At 40.6% G+C, this 16,418-nt stretch overlaps 2 protein-coding genes across 2 annotated transcripts in view; both read left to right on the forward strand.

The window, feature by feature from the left end:
• The window catches only part of tmc3 (transmembrane channel like 3), a gene marked incomplete at its 5' end in the record, with an annotated part of 38,253 nt that extends 35,076 nt beyond the window's left edge, over positions 1-3,177 (forward strand). Inside the window, one exon of the mRNA XM_084370735.1 lies at positions 1,980-3,177. Coding sequence (XP_084226861.1) covers positions 1,980-2,973 — 994 coding nt within the window. The 3' untranslated portion in view covers positions 2,974-3,177. The remainder of the gene's footprint in view (positions 1-1,979) is intronic.
• A 478-nt stretch (positions 3,178-3,655) lies between these two features.
• Positions 3,656-16,349, forward strand: stard5 (StAR related lipid transfer domain containing 5). Its single transcript, XM_084354606.1, has 6 exons — positions 3,656-4,198; positions 4,815-4,864; positions 9,285-9,417; positions 9,916-10,033; positions 11,232-11,325; positions 11,465-16,349. The coding sequence occupies exons 1-6, from the start codon at positions 4,109-4,111 to the stop codon at positions 11,613-11,615; spliced, it is 636 nt and encodes a 211-aa protein (XP_084210732.1). The 5' UTR covers positions 3,656-4,108; the 3' UTR covers positions 11,616-16,349.
• Positions 16,350-16,418: the final 69 nt, after the last annotated feature.

Here is a 16,418-nt window from a genome sequence, read left to right on the forward strand (position 1 = left end):
CTGATTTTGCGCAACCCGGACTGGACAGCAGTGTTCCCCTGAACATGCACCAGACGTCTTTTTTACAACACGACTCCACTTTGGAGAGCATGGCAAGGATGTTACTCCACCAGGGCTCTTCGTTGTTGCAGCGGACATTGCGTCTGCCACTGGCAGCAGTTCATACAAGTAATGAGAGACAAATCTGGGAATGTTATCCCCACACTCATTCAATACTTGAAGGCAGCTCTTTATGTTGTTGGTGTCTTTCTGCGGCTCTTTATGGGAAATGCACCACAGTGCAAATCTCAAACAACAGTATCTTCAAGGACTCTCCAATCAGTCAAAAGTGTTAGTGGCCAGCAGGATGATCTCGTCCTGGCTTGATGTCTTAATTTTAACAGCAAAGAAGTTAAGATAGTCATCCTCGTCAATAACTTTGCCGCAGCATCTCTGAACAGTTGCCAGTCTGTGCACTCAAAACAGTCCTGTAGGGCTGCTGTAGCTTCATCTGTCCACACTTTATTGTGTTTTAACTGATGGTTTGAGCCTCTATATCAACTGAGAGAAAGTAGGTAGAGAAATATGATCTGATAGGCCAAAGTGAGGATGTGGGAGGGCTTTGTAGCTGCCAGGAATATTTGTATTTGCATGGTCCAGGATATAACTTCCTCTCTTCCTCTTTTAAAAATAATACATCTACAGAAAGGTGCAGAATAAAAGTATCTCTTTTCCTTAAAAACATTATTATGATTGTGGATAAATGATTTTCCAATGTTTGTCTGTTGACTGATCACTGGAGGAGTTGAGAGAAAAACAAAAGTCTCAGGAAGCTTCTAGAGAACGAGTGTTTGGGGGGAGTGAGGGGAGTAACCTGGCGCTGATTGCATCAATGCGCTGCAGGTGTGTGACAGGTATCAGCTCCGGCCATATGGGAAAACATGCCCAGCAACTCCACAGCACCTCTGAAATACACACAAGCACAAAAAACACCACCGACAGGCCACAACAACTGTCCAAATGTAACACTTAAAAGCGGTATTGTAAAAAGTACCAACAAGTCATACATATATTATAGAAATTACATACATACAAGTAAAAATGATGATGATGAACTATTATTTTTGCAGAAATAAATGTCATCCGTATAAATAGTACTTGGATAAAAGTTTTACAGTGTCTGATATTAAATGTGTATGTACATATATTACATGTATGTATATACTGTATACTGTAGGTCACTGTTACGTTTTTCTTGTTGAGTTAACCATGTTTGTCCAAGTGTGAATAATACATATGCCAACAGTGAATTTGTATCAACAGTATTGACCTTTAGCTGACTACATCTGCTCACAGCTCTAACTATGGCCCCCTAAACCAAAACATTAACTCCCACAGCTTATTAATCCAAGTTTTAATTAGTTTGTGGCGCCTGCAATTTGAGAGTGTACTTTTTGATATAAAAAAGAATAATTGTTCAGCCCTAATTTGTACTTCCTTTATCATTAACCTGAGTTTCAGTGGGGAATTTTCTAAATGCTATCTCAGTTTCTTTCCCATCCTGACAAGAAGCACTGAGTACTTGTAAGTTATGGGAACTCTTTTGGCATGAAAATGTTGATTTTAAACGTGCTGAATATTGGCTTGAAAGGATCATAATACCAGTACTTTTTCTTGTTTAAGACCATTTTTGTACAAATTTGAAAAGACATTACATCATGGCTGAACAAACCATACATCATTTTTTGTTTCATTTTTCCATGCAGTCATTGGTTGCATTCATTTCAGAATGTAACAGTCATTGAGACTTGTTCCAATATCCATGACAGTAAACACCATTCCCTTTTTAATTTTGTCAAAAGAAAAAAATGTTATGCGGCAATGCAGTGCAGACATTTCACATCATGCTTTTAAACAGCTTTATGCAATGATAACATGCTAACAATGATGTTACATAATGATAAAATAAGCTGATTCTTATGTGTTGTCTTTCATAACAGGCCTCCACCATTTCTTGGTGGCCCTAGTGGTACCTGCAGGTCCAAGTCCTACCACCACATGGCATACAATCACCCAGCTCGCTATTCTGACAACATCCACTCTGACCCCCTGTGCAGGAAGACCATACGCTCCTTACATCCTGTTGAAGCTGCAGGGATCATCACTGCACAGAGTTATGGAGGACGACGTGGTCATACCACCCGCTATGTGATCGTCAACGAGCACGAGCCCAGGAAGAAGCTGCTGCGCTCAGCTACACGGATCCCACGGCATTACCTCATGGAGGAGTCTGCAGAGATCCTGGAGCTGTACCCACGCAACATCAAACGCTACACACCCCGCACAACTCACCACCAACCGCATCCTCACCGGTCCCACCCTTCACAGCAGCATCTGAGTGAAGAGGAAGAAGAGGAGGAAGAGGGAAAGGGCAGGAGAAGGATGTCCATGGGGAAGGCTCATCGGCCCCGTTCCCTCTCGGACCTCCACCAGCCAGCACACTTTTACATCGGTGAGCGCGTGGAGAGCCACGTGCCCATGACTAAAGATGGCCGCACTGCTCGAGGAAGACATGGAGCACCAGAAGAGGATGAAGAAGAGGATGGTGAAGGAGAAATGGACTGGGAAGAATTGGAGTCACATTCCCGGTTCCAGGCCAAAGCAGACCCTCTTCTTGTGCGAACCAGGCGTCATATCCATTCACCAGGCAGACACTATCAGTCCCCGGCCAGGGTCAGGCACATGGAGTCTTATGTGAAGCCCAAGACGAGACCAAAACTGGAGACCCCTCTGACTGAGTCTGACTCAGCCTCCCTGGCCTCGAGCAGTGACCAGCAGAACAGCAGCACTGACCAGTACATTCAGGTCATCCACAACAAGGAGCGTTATCTCAAGTCTGATGCCAGGCAAGGAAAGCTGCCCAAAAAGAGGTCCAAAACCTGCTTCGATCTAAATGTTCCAGAGTCAAATGACCTGGTTTCCTCTAATGTATGACAGCTTTGCTAAAACTATGTATTCTGTTCAAATGTTTCTAAACATATAATTGATAAATACATTATGCTACTGGGTGTTAATACATTGCATTGATAGCACAGCTCATTATAAATGTGATTTCTTTCTCCTGTGTGTGGCCTTGTGTCATTTTAAAACAGCAGTGTTAGCTGATTAAATGGGTTATTGTAGCAATGTGTATAACAATAAAACCACATATCAGTGACACTGTTAATGTTGCATCAATGCACAGCTCACATAATCACCTGTTCCTGCAACCACGATAAAATAGTTGCATCACACGTTGATCCGACCTGGCCTGTGCCCTGAATAACAGCATTTCATCTGGAATGTGACCAGAAAATGACCACTACAATTCCCAGCATGCTTTGCTGCAAATGCGAGGACTCCAGCTGCAGGTGCGTGAAGTCAACCAGAAGAGAAGAAGAAGAAGAGTCTGCTTTCAAAATAAAATATGTGGAACTTCACCCTCAGTTAAATATTGAGTTGTTATACAAACCAAAGGTGCAAGACTCGATTAAATCATCGAATACTATTGAACATTTGCTGAAAGTGTTATCATAGCACGTGGTACATATTCATAAACGCTCGAGTTTGTGAATAGGGCTTTATTTTGAAAGCCGTAACCGGAAGCTAGTTTTTTTGGGATGAGTTGACGCCGCTGCAAACCCTTCCCGTCCTATTTATTCATTCAACTGCCTCTGGATTTTTACCGTTTTAACAGAGACAGACGTCGGTTGTAGTGTGGCATTGAGGCAATTAGGTTTTATATATGACAGTATTTGACCGAGTTGTGAACGTTTTTTTCTATTCACATAAGTCGTAACTGCGAGCTAGCTGCTTGTTAGTCAACGATGCTGGCAGTGCGTAGCACGTTTCATTCATTTTGGCTAACGTTAGCTGTGTAGTGGCGGTTCACACTCACCTGAGCAGGTTTAGTTGTACTTGCTAACGTTAGGTAATGCTATTTCTTATATAGTCCAGCTACAGTGCGACTGTGATTTCCCTTGAGTATAGAGATAACAGTGTCGTGTGTCCACCGTTTGGCCGCTGTAACGTCAGCTAGTCCTCAAAGACAATTAGGTTAACAAGAGATCTTTCACTTTTACCAGCCATTATGGATTATGAACATAAAGCCAATGCAGCGGCAGACTGCCTGATGAGCTACAAAAGGGATGAGTCCGGGTGGAAAGTCTGCAAGAAATCGGTAAATATTTGCTTTTATTATTGTCTGACATGATATTGAATGATATGTAGCTGGGATCCACCTGCGCTGACACATGCCGGGTCTTTTGGTGTAACGTTAGAGATCCGTCATTTGTACATGTGTCACATGATGTGGCCTTGCTCACAGACACCTGACAGGAGAGGGTTAAAAACTTTTACGAAACTTGAGGCTAAACTCTCCCATTTGGCAAGCAAGTGTAAAAATATGCAGTGTGTACTCTTGGTTTGTGGTTGGTCCTGACTGTGATGAAATCCACAATTTTAGTTTAGGTTTAGTGTTTGCAGGAGTGTGGACCAATTTTAAAAAATGGAAACTTCTAAAATAAATGTGTGCCTTGTTGGACTCACCACAGCATCAGTGGTTGGTGGACCACGGTCAACCACTGGTGCATGATGGTTGACTGTCAGCTTGGTTTATCACTGACCGTAACCTTTTACACTTGCTCCTCAAGTAGAAATACAGAAAGATCTAATGTTTATTTTGTGTTGTTTTGAAGTATGCAGTGTGTAGTGTCTGTGGGAACAGCATGTACCAGGGCAGCTGATGACACAAAGGCCAATGTTGCTCACTGTATGTGTACTCTTTTCTTTGGCAGAACGACGTGGTTGTGTCGTGGCGTCCCTCGTCTGAGTTCCCCGGGAATGTGTGAGAGAACTCATCTTCTCTTTTTCTTTCTCATCTAGTTTTGATTTCAGTTCAACTCAATGATGAAATCTGCAGACAGTAAATAAAAGAATACTTTGCTGTTCTGCAAGTGTTAGGTTTAGCAAAAGGATAGCACTGGTGTCTTATGCCTACAACTAAGAACAAATGTTTGTAATGCTATCTGTACTACATAGCATGATTGAAAACAAGTGAACGCCATTTGCAGCAAGACGTCCCTCAGGAATGATTTTGTGACAGTAGTGGTGAGTTTGAAGTGCGCAAATCACTGAGGCTTCTTTATCTTCTTTAACAGAATATTAAAGCTGCTGTAAGTGTTGTTGCTGTTTAAGCTAACTTCCTGTGAGTTTTGCAGTTAACAATTGGCTCCCACCTCTCTATGTCACCACATGAACATGCAGCGGTAATTGCAAGACACAGGATCCTGCTCTCTGCTCGTTCACAAATGGACAGGACCGCCTCTTTATTGAGTTCTCTGTCCTGATTGGATAAAATGGGCAGGGATACCAGAAAATTCAATTTCTCTTTTACTGCATGAGCAGAAGGAGAGACATGGGTTACTGACCCTAACACTCTATAACAATGATTACTTCTGGAATATAGAGCTATTTAACACTTAGTTTAATAAAAATGTACCTATGTGTACTTTAGAATAGTGTTAGCTGTTATCCGCTCCCAGAACGTACTGTTCATTCAAACGCCAGGACGCCTTGCACAGTATTTTACATACCTGTGGATGAATTTGAATCACATGACCTGAGAATAAATCTCTTACAACTTTATCAATTGGGATCAGAACAGAATAGGCTACGACATTACATTTCAGTACATGGCAATGGAATTTGACTTTTATTTTCTAGCTCATTATTATTTTTTTGATTATTATTCATTTCTTTTTTTTTTTCTTTAAAAAAAAATTATGGGTTTGGGTTTAGGGTTTAGAGGGGTCTATTGGCAGAAATGGAATATATTGTTCGTAATTGTTTCATTAAAACTAACTAACTGACTGAAACTAATAACTGTTAACTGTTATGCTTTCATTACCTTAGAACGAGACCCTTACATCTATAGAGGGAGAAGGACCTCTTCCAAAGAGTCTGCCATGTAGCACCACCATGTTTACTAGAGATGCATCGATTGCGATTTTCTTGGCCAATTACGATTTCCGTTTTTTTCTTTTAAGTCAGAAAGTCTTTCTTTCTAAAAACTGTAAATGGTGGCATACACAAACATTTTTTAACATTCTTTGATGGAAAATTCAGTTGTATGTTCATCATAAAACATTGACTATTAAATAACATAAATAAAATTTTCTTCAAAACTGCACCAGGTTGCAGAAACTTCTCTCACTCAAACAAATCTCAAAATAGTGTTTTTTTCCTGGACAGAGCTTTTTTGTACGAATAAAATCCAACCTAAAATGAATTTCAGTACATCTCACTTTATCTAACATGTTGTAAGCTATTATTATAATTATAGTGACCTGTTAGTGAAATAGTCTAATTTGAGAAACAAATCAGATTTGCCTGCGGTATAAACTTAGCTGTAGATGCTAACTCACTCATGTCATTGTCCCTGACCTTTTTAGATTTTAACTGAGAAAGCCAACCTGACCTGTTACATCAAGGAGAGCGTACTGTTTTCTTGCTCCACTCCATTCACCAGTACTCGTTTCACTGCATGGAAAAAGGGTGTTTCCTCCCCCCGTACACGCCCGCTAACCTTACTAAAAAAACCAGTCTGTAATGAGTCATTGGCAGTACCTGCTGCTCGCTCTCTTACTCAACAAGCAATGTCCACGTACATACATCACCCATTGCCTTCTTTCTTACAGGGGCTATGCTACTGTTAACACAGCCCTAATACCATCATAGTACATTAGTAAAGTCGTTGTTCAGGATATAATAATTTACCTGCATTTGATTGGCAATTGGCCGTGTCGACTGCACCGGCCACAAGTAGCATGAAAGACGAATGCACAGCCAGCTACTTTCAGCATGCTAACACCAAATGGCAAATCAGCATTATAAGATTACTGCAACTGTCTTACCTGACCCATGCTAATGTCATGCGTTTGGCACGGATGGCCCATAAGTGACAAACCCAACACTGGCTTTACTCATATCTTGAGTGGCCATAGGGAATGAGATGAGGGGTGTCAGTCGCATTCTGCAACCTCAACGTTTAATGCCTCAAAATCCTACACACTGGATCTTTAAGGATGATGTGGTCTAAAATCAATAATCAGTTGGTATCAGAAATTAATAGGGATGTAACAATACCAAAAGCTCACGGTACGATATCTTCACGATATACAGTATAGTCCACGATATGATATTCATCACAATATTAAAAGAAAGAAGAAAAAGATAACTTGAACAATATCCCTTTTATAATAACTGTAAAGTATTTATTATTTTTATGCAGTTTATGTTTTTAATTTTGTAAGTCTTTCCTTCTTAAGTAAAATAAAGGTAGCTGGTCATTACCTACGCATTGTAAAAAGTAGCCATTGGACTCTGAACAATTACAAAACAATACAGTAGCAAGTAGCAGTCCCTCCCTCCCTCTGGTTGTACGGCGGGACTACCAGGGCACCCAGGGGGGTGTGGCACAGGAGGACAGCCGAGAACAGACACTTAGACACGGGTCCCACCGGGCTCCCTCCCTCTCGTTGTCCAGCAGACTACCAGAGCCTTGAAAACCTCAGCTTAGCTTGCACGTTATTATGTCCTGTGTTATTATGTCCAGTGGATGTTGGGTTGTGTTTTTCTCGCGGTTGGTTTGTAAAAAAAAGAAATAAGGTGTGTGGTTACCACAGGTTGAAGATATTTACAGGTTTTGTTCTAGCACATAAAATACATCATTAAATGTCCCTAGTTTAATTATAAAACTCTTACGTGTGTAAAAAACGGCTGTTGCTAACAAGTGTCTAAATGAGACTACAGCTACTCATTAGTCTGTCTTTACAGGCCAACTTTAGTTACAAACTATTCTAACTCTAACTTTACAACTTGTACACTGATTAATTTATATTAATGTATGTATAGTACAGTGTAGTAAGAAGCTTAGTGGTGGTGACATTTAAGTCATGTGACTGTGATGTAGTCTGTTTATAGCATTAAATGTTAGCTTTTTGCTGCTAGAGATTTGATTTACATTTCAAAAATCACGAAGTGGTGTTCATCTGTGAAGATTTATCTTGATGAACAAAGCCTGGAAGTATCATAAACTTGTGTTTGTCACAGAGAATATTTTCGGCGATATTCCAAAATCCAGTTTAAAAAATCCCACAGGCTTTTTGACGATGGAACCAGGGCAATGCTAATACCACTCTTAAGAATTAGACCAACGGAGCCAGCCAATCACAGGCAGAGTAGGGCAGGTAGGTATCGTCACAGTAGCGCAGCATTTCTTTATTGCAGTATTGTGAAACTCGGTGTATCCTTACATCCCTAGAAATTAGCCATGTAGAGTAGAAGAAGTATACTGTTTATCTGTGTGCAGGGGTTAAATCAGGGCTCTCAAACTCAAATTAGCTTGGGGCCACTGCTGGTATTGTCATCTCGTAGGAGCGCCTCTACAGCGCTCTGTACTACTAGAAAGCACAATATTTCTGAAAATTCAGGTTTTATCTCCATTTTTAACATATTAATACAAAAGGCAAACAGCAGTTAGTATGCATTTTTATATGATTAGCTTTAACATTTTTTTTTTCTTATCTAACTTATCAAAACTTTGCACTAAAAATGAAATACATTTGTACTTTATTTCTTGCCAGACACCTGCAGCACTCCTGCTCATATCTTCTTCATATTTAACACAAAAAATGCCAACAGAAGTAAACATCTTTATGCACATTAGTTTTTTTCCTTAAAAAATAACTTAAAAAAAACGTATTTAAACCTTGCACTAGGCTTGCCAAGGTAGTCGGTGTTCCCGGTTACTCGGTGGTTGGGCTTACACTGGTTACATTACTTGCCCACTGCCCCACTGTCATTTTACTTTTGCAGCAGCGGGGCCAGCAGCAGAGTCACAGCTCAGAGTAACAGAGGCACATTTCACTTTTGGCGTGGAGAGAGTTAGGAGAGCTGACTGCAAAAGGCAATGGTGGAGAATTTGATGTCAAAGCGAAAAGCAATAGCTCCTGTTTGGCAATATGTCAGTTTTAAACTCGGTCATAATGAAGAACCTGATAACGTTAATGAGGGAAAAGGAGTTGTTTCCTCACTGAGAAGTTGGAGGTGTGCAGCCTGATGCCTGCAGCTCTTCATCAAACAGCTCCTTGTTCATTTCTCCCACAGACTGAATGAAAGTTTGAGACCCCTGGTATAAATCATTGTCCTGTAGTACCTTAATAATCCACTCTCCTGACTCTTATATTGTCTGACTTCCTCTGCAGTTATAAGGGTGAGGGCATTGTCGGCGGCAGCCCGGAGAAAGTGTGGGAGTGTCTGAAACCAGTGCCCAACGGGCTCAGGGTCAAGTGGGACAACAACGTCAAAAGGTTTGAGCTTTTGGAACAAATCACAGAGGTGTGTAACTAATTTCTCTCTTCTGGTTTGTCATGATCATTATGTATTAGTTAACCCAGTTTTCACTCCATATAGTTGTCAGATTTCTTTTGATTTCCCTCAGAGAATGTGTGAATTATTTTTAGAGCTGCACTGGGTGTCTTGACATATTGGTGGCTTCTGAAACTCTAATGTCAGAAATTTAGTAGGGTCACGTCAAGATCTGTTGATAAAGCCTCAGTAACCCAGTAAGGTTATTAAACCATGAGGTATGTGTATATACAAAACACACTAAAGAAAGACAAGGGGCAACTTTCACTTATCTCTGCTTGTGATTACTTTTTTCTAGTTACCATTGCCAGCCTGATCAATTAGGATGAAACCACATCTTTAAAAATAAGAACCGCCCAGTGCAGCTTTAAATGCATACACATGATACCAGAGGTGATGTCCATTTTTGCTTTTGCTTTGTTCGACTCGGTCTTTGAGTACATTCCCTTGTCTCCCATTCTTGTGCAGGACATCTCTATCTGCCGAACAGTCACGCCTTCAGCAGCTATGGGTATCATAGCTCCACGAGACTTTGTAGATGTTATTTTAGTTAAGCAATACGAAGATGGCACCATTTCATCAAATGGTGCGTAATGAATCATTCTTGTCTCCTCTACTTCCTGTTCTTGTTTCTTTTGTACTTTCTCAGATTTATTGTGCCATGGAGTAGGGACTGGACTGTTTTTATTTACAGGAGTGATTGTGGATGCAAGGTTTAAGATTTTACTCAGCTGAGGATACACTACAGGTCTGAACAAACAAATAGATTACATGTCACACGCATTAATTTTATTCCATCTTTCAGTGGTGTCACCCAACAATTAAAGAATTGTACTGCTCTGATTTCAATCAGGTATATCCAGACCAGGTAAATTTGTTTACTACCAAAACCTTTGTCCACCTGTTTCCACAGTTGGGGGAAAAAAATTTAAAAAAGAACTTAGCAAAACATTTTAAACACAGGAGAGAGAACAATATAGATCAGACTTAGAATTTTTTTTTTCTTCACTTGCCTCTCAGGGTAGCTGAACTTTGCCTTTCAATGTTCTGTGCAAACAGATCTCCCCGGCACACAGGTGGCCACAGTGTCCCTGGCTGGCAGACAGGACAATCTGTCAGTCTGTCAATCCCAACATGAATGTATTGTCTGTTAATCTCAGTTTTGCTTCAGTGCGTGCCCATTTTGTCTGGCAGTGGCTTGTGCCACTAGTTTTATGCTATATTGTAGAGTTAATATTGTTGTGCTTTTTTGGGTTGCTCCAAAGTGATCTTGGTAAAATCTTGTCTACAATTGGCCTAGCGGAGGCATGTAGTGTGTCCTCTGTGTCAGGCAGCACATACACTAAGATACATCTGACCCTAAATTCTGTGTCTTCAAGGTTTCACCAGGGGAATCCAGTAAAACGCCTTCAGCCAGCCCACATAGACCACCCACTGTAACGTTTAAAGGAGTAGTTTGCCTTTTTGTGAATTCACTTATTTCATTCCTGGCAGAGAGTTAGATTAGATGATTTATACACTTCACATATCTATCCATTCATTATGGGACTACAGCCAGGAGATGGTTAGCTCAGTTTAGCTGAAGCTTCATAGTGAATAGACACACATGAGAACAATATTGGTCTTCTCATCTATTTCTCAACAGCAAAGTAAATACATGTATTTACCAAAAGGCCAGATGTTCTCCCTGTTGAAAGGAAACCCAGCGGCTCTGGTTAGACAACAGCCCCTCACAAGATCAATATCATGTAGAGAATCATATGTTCTTTGTGTCATGTCAACAGCCACCAACGTGATTCACCCGGGCTGTCCTCCCCAGTCCGGCTACGTGAGAGGATTCAACCATCGATGTGGCTGTGTTTGTGTCCCCATCTCAGGGTAAGTCCAAACACACTGAACATGTGCAGTGTGTGTTTGTAGAGGATATGCTGGCTATAGTCCATCTTCACTGTGTTACTTTTGCGTCTCTTCTGTGCATCACATTTTATCTTGAGTGTTTCTTCCACTTCATTTGCAGAGAGCCCAACAAAACCCAGGTGTTCAGTTTCTTTCAGACGGATCTGGGTGGCCTCCTCCCTCGCTCCGTCGTCGACTCGTTCTTCCCCTCCAGCATGGCTGAGTTCTACGGCAACCTGGCCAAGGCTGTCAAATCACTCAAGGACCTTTGACAACAAGAGCTAAGAAACCTACCTTCAGACCTGAGGCCTGCGGACTGATGAGGCCAAATGTTCATTCCATTTTACACTGAGATTATCAAACAATTGCATCTTTTAAATAGATCCAATCCACAATTTCTGTTTAATGTACCTTCCTCTGTTCCTTTGTTACTGCAGGAGGAATCCAGTAAATCTTCAGTAGTCAGCCTCCTTATTTAAAAGCAGTTAAAACATTTGAAAAGTCCCACAGTAAGAATGAGGGCTTACATTTGACAAAACCTAAAACTTAAACTCCGTCTCTTTACATCCCAATCGGTAGGATGAATTTATTTTCTCCAATCTAAAGATGTAAAATCTATATTTGTACATGTGCTTAACATACAGAATATGTTTACTTTCTACCCGAATGATGAGACAACAGACATTTCCTCTCCTTATAATTGCATACTTCAGTGTGTACTGTAAACATGCATGTTGCATGGACCTTATTTACCCTATGCTGGTATCAGATTATTGGTTTGGAGTTCTGACTCATACCTCATATTTAGTTGTTTGTGTTGTACTTGAAATGCCATAGTTTAACTCGTCTCCGCTCACCTGTAAACCATGAAGATCTTGTATCAGTTAACTGAAGCACAGGTGGGAAGGCACAGGTGGCCTTTTTAAACAAAGGCAGCTTTTTTTCTTTCTAAAAGAACGCCTTTGAACAGGACAAGTTTTATTGTGCACTATTGAGCAGAAAAGTGTCTTCCCCTTTTTTCATGGCATTCATTTCTAAAGGACATTTCCCTTTCCCTTTTTTTCTTTATGTACAAAACCTTAAACTCCTTATTCAGTTTTAAGATTCGAATCAAACCAGCTTCCTGCAGTTTGTCTCACAAGTTCAGCAGAGTCTCACCATTCTAGAGAGACTGTTTCAGCCAGCTCCTCCAAACCTTTCTGACTATCTTGGCTTACAAAGGAAGACAACAGCTAACACTGGGTTTTCCAGGTCTGCTACTAGTGCTTTCTCAATCAATGGCATGTGATGTGGGGGAAAAATCCCATGTAACATGGACAAATGCCAAGCACATATTTTAACATACAATTGTTGTTGTTGTAGTGAAATGAGGTCACTGCATGTGTAAAATTACATGATTTAGGTTGTTAAATAATTAAGTCAGGAGGCCATTTTCCATAGCTGATACTGTTAAAGTGAGCACTGGGAAGAGTGTTTGATATCTGTGGTCCTTGGTGCTGTGAGAGAGGTTCAAAGATGGTGGTTGGCACTTTCTTGCGACCAGCGATACCCTGGACTTGCATCTTAGCCTGTGAATCCGTAGGTGTTACCATGTTATAGTCTACATACATCAAACTTGATGTCGCACCCAAGTTGATGTCATGTAGCGTGGCTTGCAAAAACTTTATAAGACTGCAGAAATCTCACTCTGTAGGCTATATAAAGTAGGTGAAGTTTCCTGGCAACATCATTTTGAGATGGACGGGTATGTGGACAGACTCTGAAATCCACATATGTCATGTGCTGGAATATGTTGTAGACGTAGTCCATTTGTTATTGTCCAGGTCCAGTACATACAGTATTTATCAGTTTCTCATAAGGTGAGCTCACTGCCTGCACATTGATAGTTTTGTATGGGGAAATGTACTTGTGAAAGCAGGTGCTGATGGGAGTATTTTTACTTGTCCAGATAAGAGCAGTCTTTAATTCTTGCGTAACACTTACAGACACTCAGAGGTCCCTCCACACTGTATCCTGTTGTGTCGTTTTTTTAACGTAAAGACTTTTTCAGGTCAGACACAGTCTCTCCTCTGTACCTGCGCACTAAAATCAGTCTTACAGCACTTGAAAGAAAATCATCTAACATCATGTCTGTATTTAATAACTTAACAATATGCCAGTTGCTACTGCATTATATTTACATAAATGTTATATACAAATGTTAGTTAATCCACAACTGCCAGAATCCTCATCAGGTACTCAGAAAAAAACACAAAAGTACTGTAACATACCAGTTTTAATGTTCACACACTGAGGCTCTGTTAGCTCAAATGCTTCTTGTTGGTGGTTTGAAGGACACTGTAAGCCTTCCCTTTAATCCATCTTCATTAAGGTTCAAGTGGACACTTCCTTATTGATGACCTATGGATTTTCTCACTGAACTGACTGGATAAAATATATATTGCTTGAGCATATTCAGAACTTTGTTAAGAAATCCCTCAGTATGAAATGAATGAAGATGAGTATCTGAGTCAGGGAAGGCTGGATGAAGGATCTGATTTTGAACTGTTTGTCTACCCACCTTCTCCAGAGCCTTTGTGTGTATGATAAGCCATACAGGGTGACATGTTTTAACTAGTCTTTTTTAAGTATCAGCATTCCTTTTAAAATGTTTTGGCGCTTTACCTGTAACATCGTTTTACCTCACAGTGCAGCCAGTTATCTTTTATTAAAGACCTCTCTAATGCATTCCACCATCTCCAAGTCGTACGAGCTTGAGAGATAATTGCTAACGTGGATGTAAAAGCATTTTAATCTGTGTAATGTTTAAATGGACCCAGATGTTTTATTTTATTACATTTCTTTTTTAGATTGTCTCAATGTACATACAGGTAGCTGCTGAAGTAGAAGAAACACCCAATTACATGAGGAATACAAAGTGAATCAATACTGATCACCTTTTTGACTTCCTGAGCCCATTTCTACCTTTAACATGTGATCATTAACTAATTACTTTATCTGGATAAAGACATTTCTTGCATTCTGCATGCATTACTCATGTTTTTTCTTGACCCATATACAAATACAGATGGCACCCTTAAAAGGCAGTTCCAGTATTTTTAAACCCATGTTCCCAATGTTGACACATTTTGAACTGTAAATTATTCATACTTACCAAAAGGTTTGGAATCAGTCCAGTTGACCGTTTTAACCTCTGGGCACTCTGTCAAAGTTAGTTCCACTAAAACTGCTTGTTATAGCCACTGACAGGCTGAGTGTCTGACAACATTACAGAAATGATTCCTATGGAGCTAAACCTTTGTGTTAAATTCTCAGTGCTATGTCGTAGGAAACTTGACTTGTTTCAAACCCAGTAGCATCAAGGCTAGGTCGCCATCAGTCTTGAAACCCATTTCTTCTTTCAGCTCGCGCCACTGAGTGTAAGCTGGTCCAATATTTATCCGTGTCCGGGCTCTGTTCTATCACTTTCTGTTTTTCTTTTCTTCGCCTCCTCAGACAATATCTTGGCTTTTTTAGCTGGCTTGGCCATGGCGTTGGTTTACGAAAAATCCAAGTAGCTGCTGGCTAAATCCACCGACGAATAAACGTGTGACGTATGCCGTAAAGCAGGTCGCACTAGACGCCTTTACGTCAGATAGGTTCCTATCTGCTCTGGGAAGTTACACAGTGCAGTTTCTGCCGGTGCGACCCCCCTCAGGCTGCAGAGACGTCACCATTCATCCTATTAACTGTTTTTCTACCACTTAACTGAGTTTAGAAACATTATTTTAAGGTCGAAAAACTACCTAGTGTTGCTTTAAAACAACATTATGGAGCAAATAGTAGTTTGCGATTTGGCACCCCCCACTGTTTCTGAGTGCGACACAACTGCCAGAAATACCAATCCCAGGTGTTAGGTTGCAGTGCATCCTGGTTGTTCTGGGTTTTCTCTGGTCATGTAGCACCAATTTAAAAACAATATTTGTATCTTTTTGCTGCATAGACAGCCATAGACAGTTTTTATGCCCGGACCATCCTTCCAGCAGTGAAACACGTCTTCAACAAAAATGGCTATCCATGGGAATTGTTTCCATCATGTCAAGTTAGAATACCAACCTCAGCCTCAGTGGCAAAAACAAGCACTTTAGCGTAACTTTTACAGTTGGAGTTGTCCCAAAATATCATCTTGCAGCTATCAGTCTAGACGGTCTACTTGACCAATTCTAACACTTTTGGTTTAAAAATACTGGAATTCCCCTTTAATACTCGATGGAAATTGGGTCCTTATCCAGCTCACAGGGAACACCTGCTGGGTCGTCTCTGTGAGGACTGCTGCTGAAAGTTGTGACTTACTGTATCTGCAGAAGCACCAGCACCTCTGTCACTATCTTCCCTCTAGTTACTAAACATGTTCGGAGTCATCCTCTTCACTACAGAGTCCACTGACAGAAAACACAACTCATCAGTGGGAAAACATAATTTCTTTGAAAATTGTCAGCATGTGATCCTGTATTGATTTTCACTTTGTGTATATTCTGACCTCAGTGAACGTTGACCAACAACGTACTGTATCCACAATGACAAGGTGGTCAAAGAGCATGTAAACTATGGCGGAGCCAATCCTGGTTGATCCCTTTAAGCACTAAATTGTGACTGTGGTGGACTTTCTGACCACCAGTGAGACCAAATTTTGTGTTTTGTGATTGAGATTCAGATACTGATCCAAAGTTTCCTTATGTGCATTGTTCTGACAACTTGTGCTCCAACAACCAGTTCAGACATTTCTCGTGTCCTGTGTCACACTGATCACACGTCGTCCTGGCTAATTTAAAGACCGGTACAACAGAATATATTTAAAATGATACACGTCAAATGTTGATCATTTACTGCTCTTATGAGAGCTGCTGTTGCCCTTAACATGGAGTTTTACATGTCTTGTCAGACCACATGAAACTGTTTATATTGTACTGTTCTGCACCCAGTTAATTTGTATTTCACCAGCATTAAAATTATTAATAGGAACATCATGTTGTCCACCACTTGTCTTCTTCTTTAGCAGTGGATCACACTTCAAACATTTAAAACCATCTACAGTT

Source organism: Pagrus pagrus, assembly GCF_965226575.1.
Source record: "Pagrus pagrus genome assembly, chromosome: 1".
In the NCBI taxonomy this organism is placed as follows: domain Eukaryota; kingdom Metazoa; phylum Chordata; class Actinopteri; order Spariformes; family Sparidae; genus Pagrus; species Pagrus pagrus.

Bases quoted from the DNA above. Each gene is read 5' to 3' on its own strand.
- stard5 (XM_084354606.1), top strand. From the start codon at position 4,109: ATGGATTATGAACATAAAGCCAATGCAGCGGCAGACTGCCTGATGAGC. The intron at 4,865-9,284 runs GTGAGAGAACTC...CTTCCTCTGCAG, and splicing joins TCTGAGTTCCCCGGGAATGT to TTATAAGGGTGAGGGCATTG. The intron at 11,326-11,464 runs GTAAGTCCAAAC...CTTCATTTGCAG, and splicing joins GTTTGTGTCCCCATCTCAGG to AGAGCCCAACAAAACCCAGG.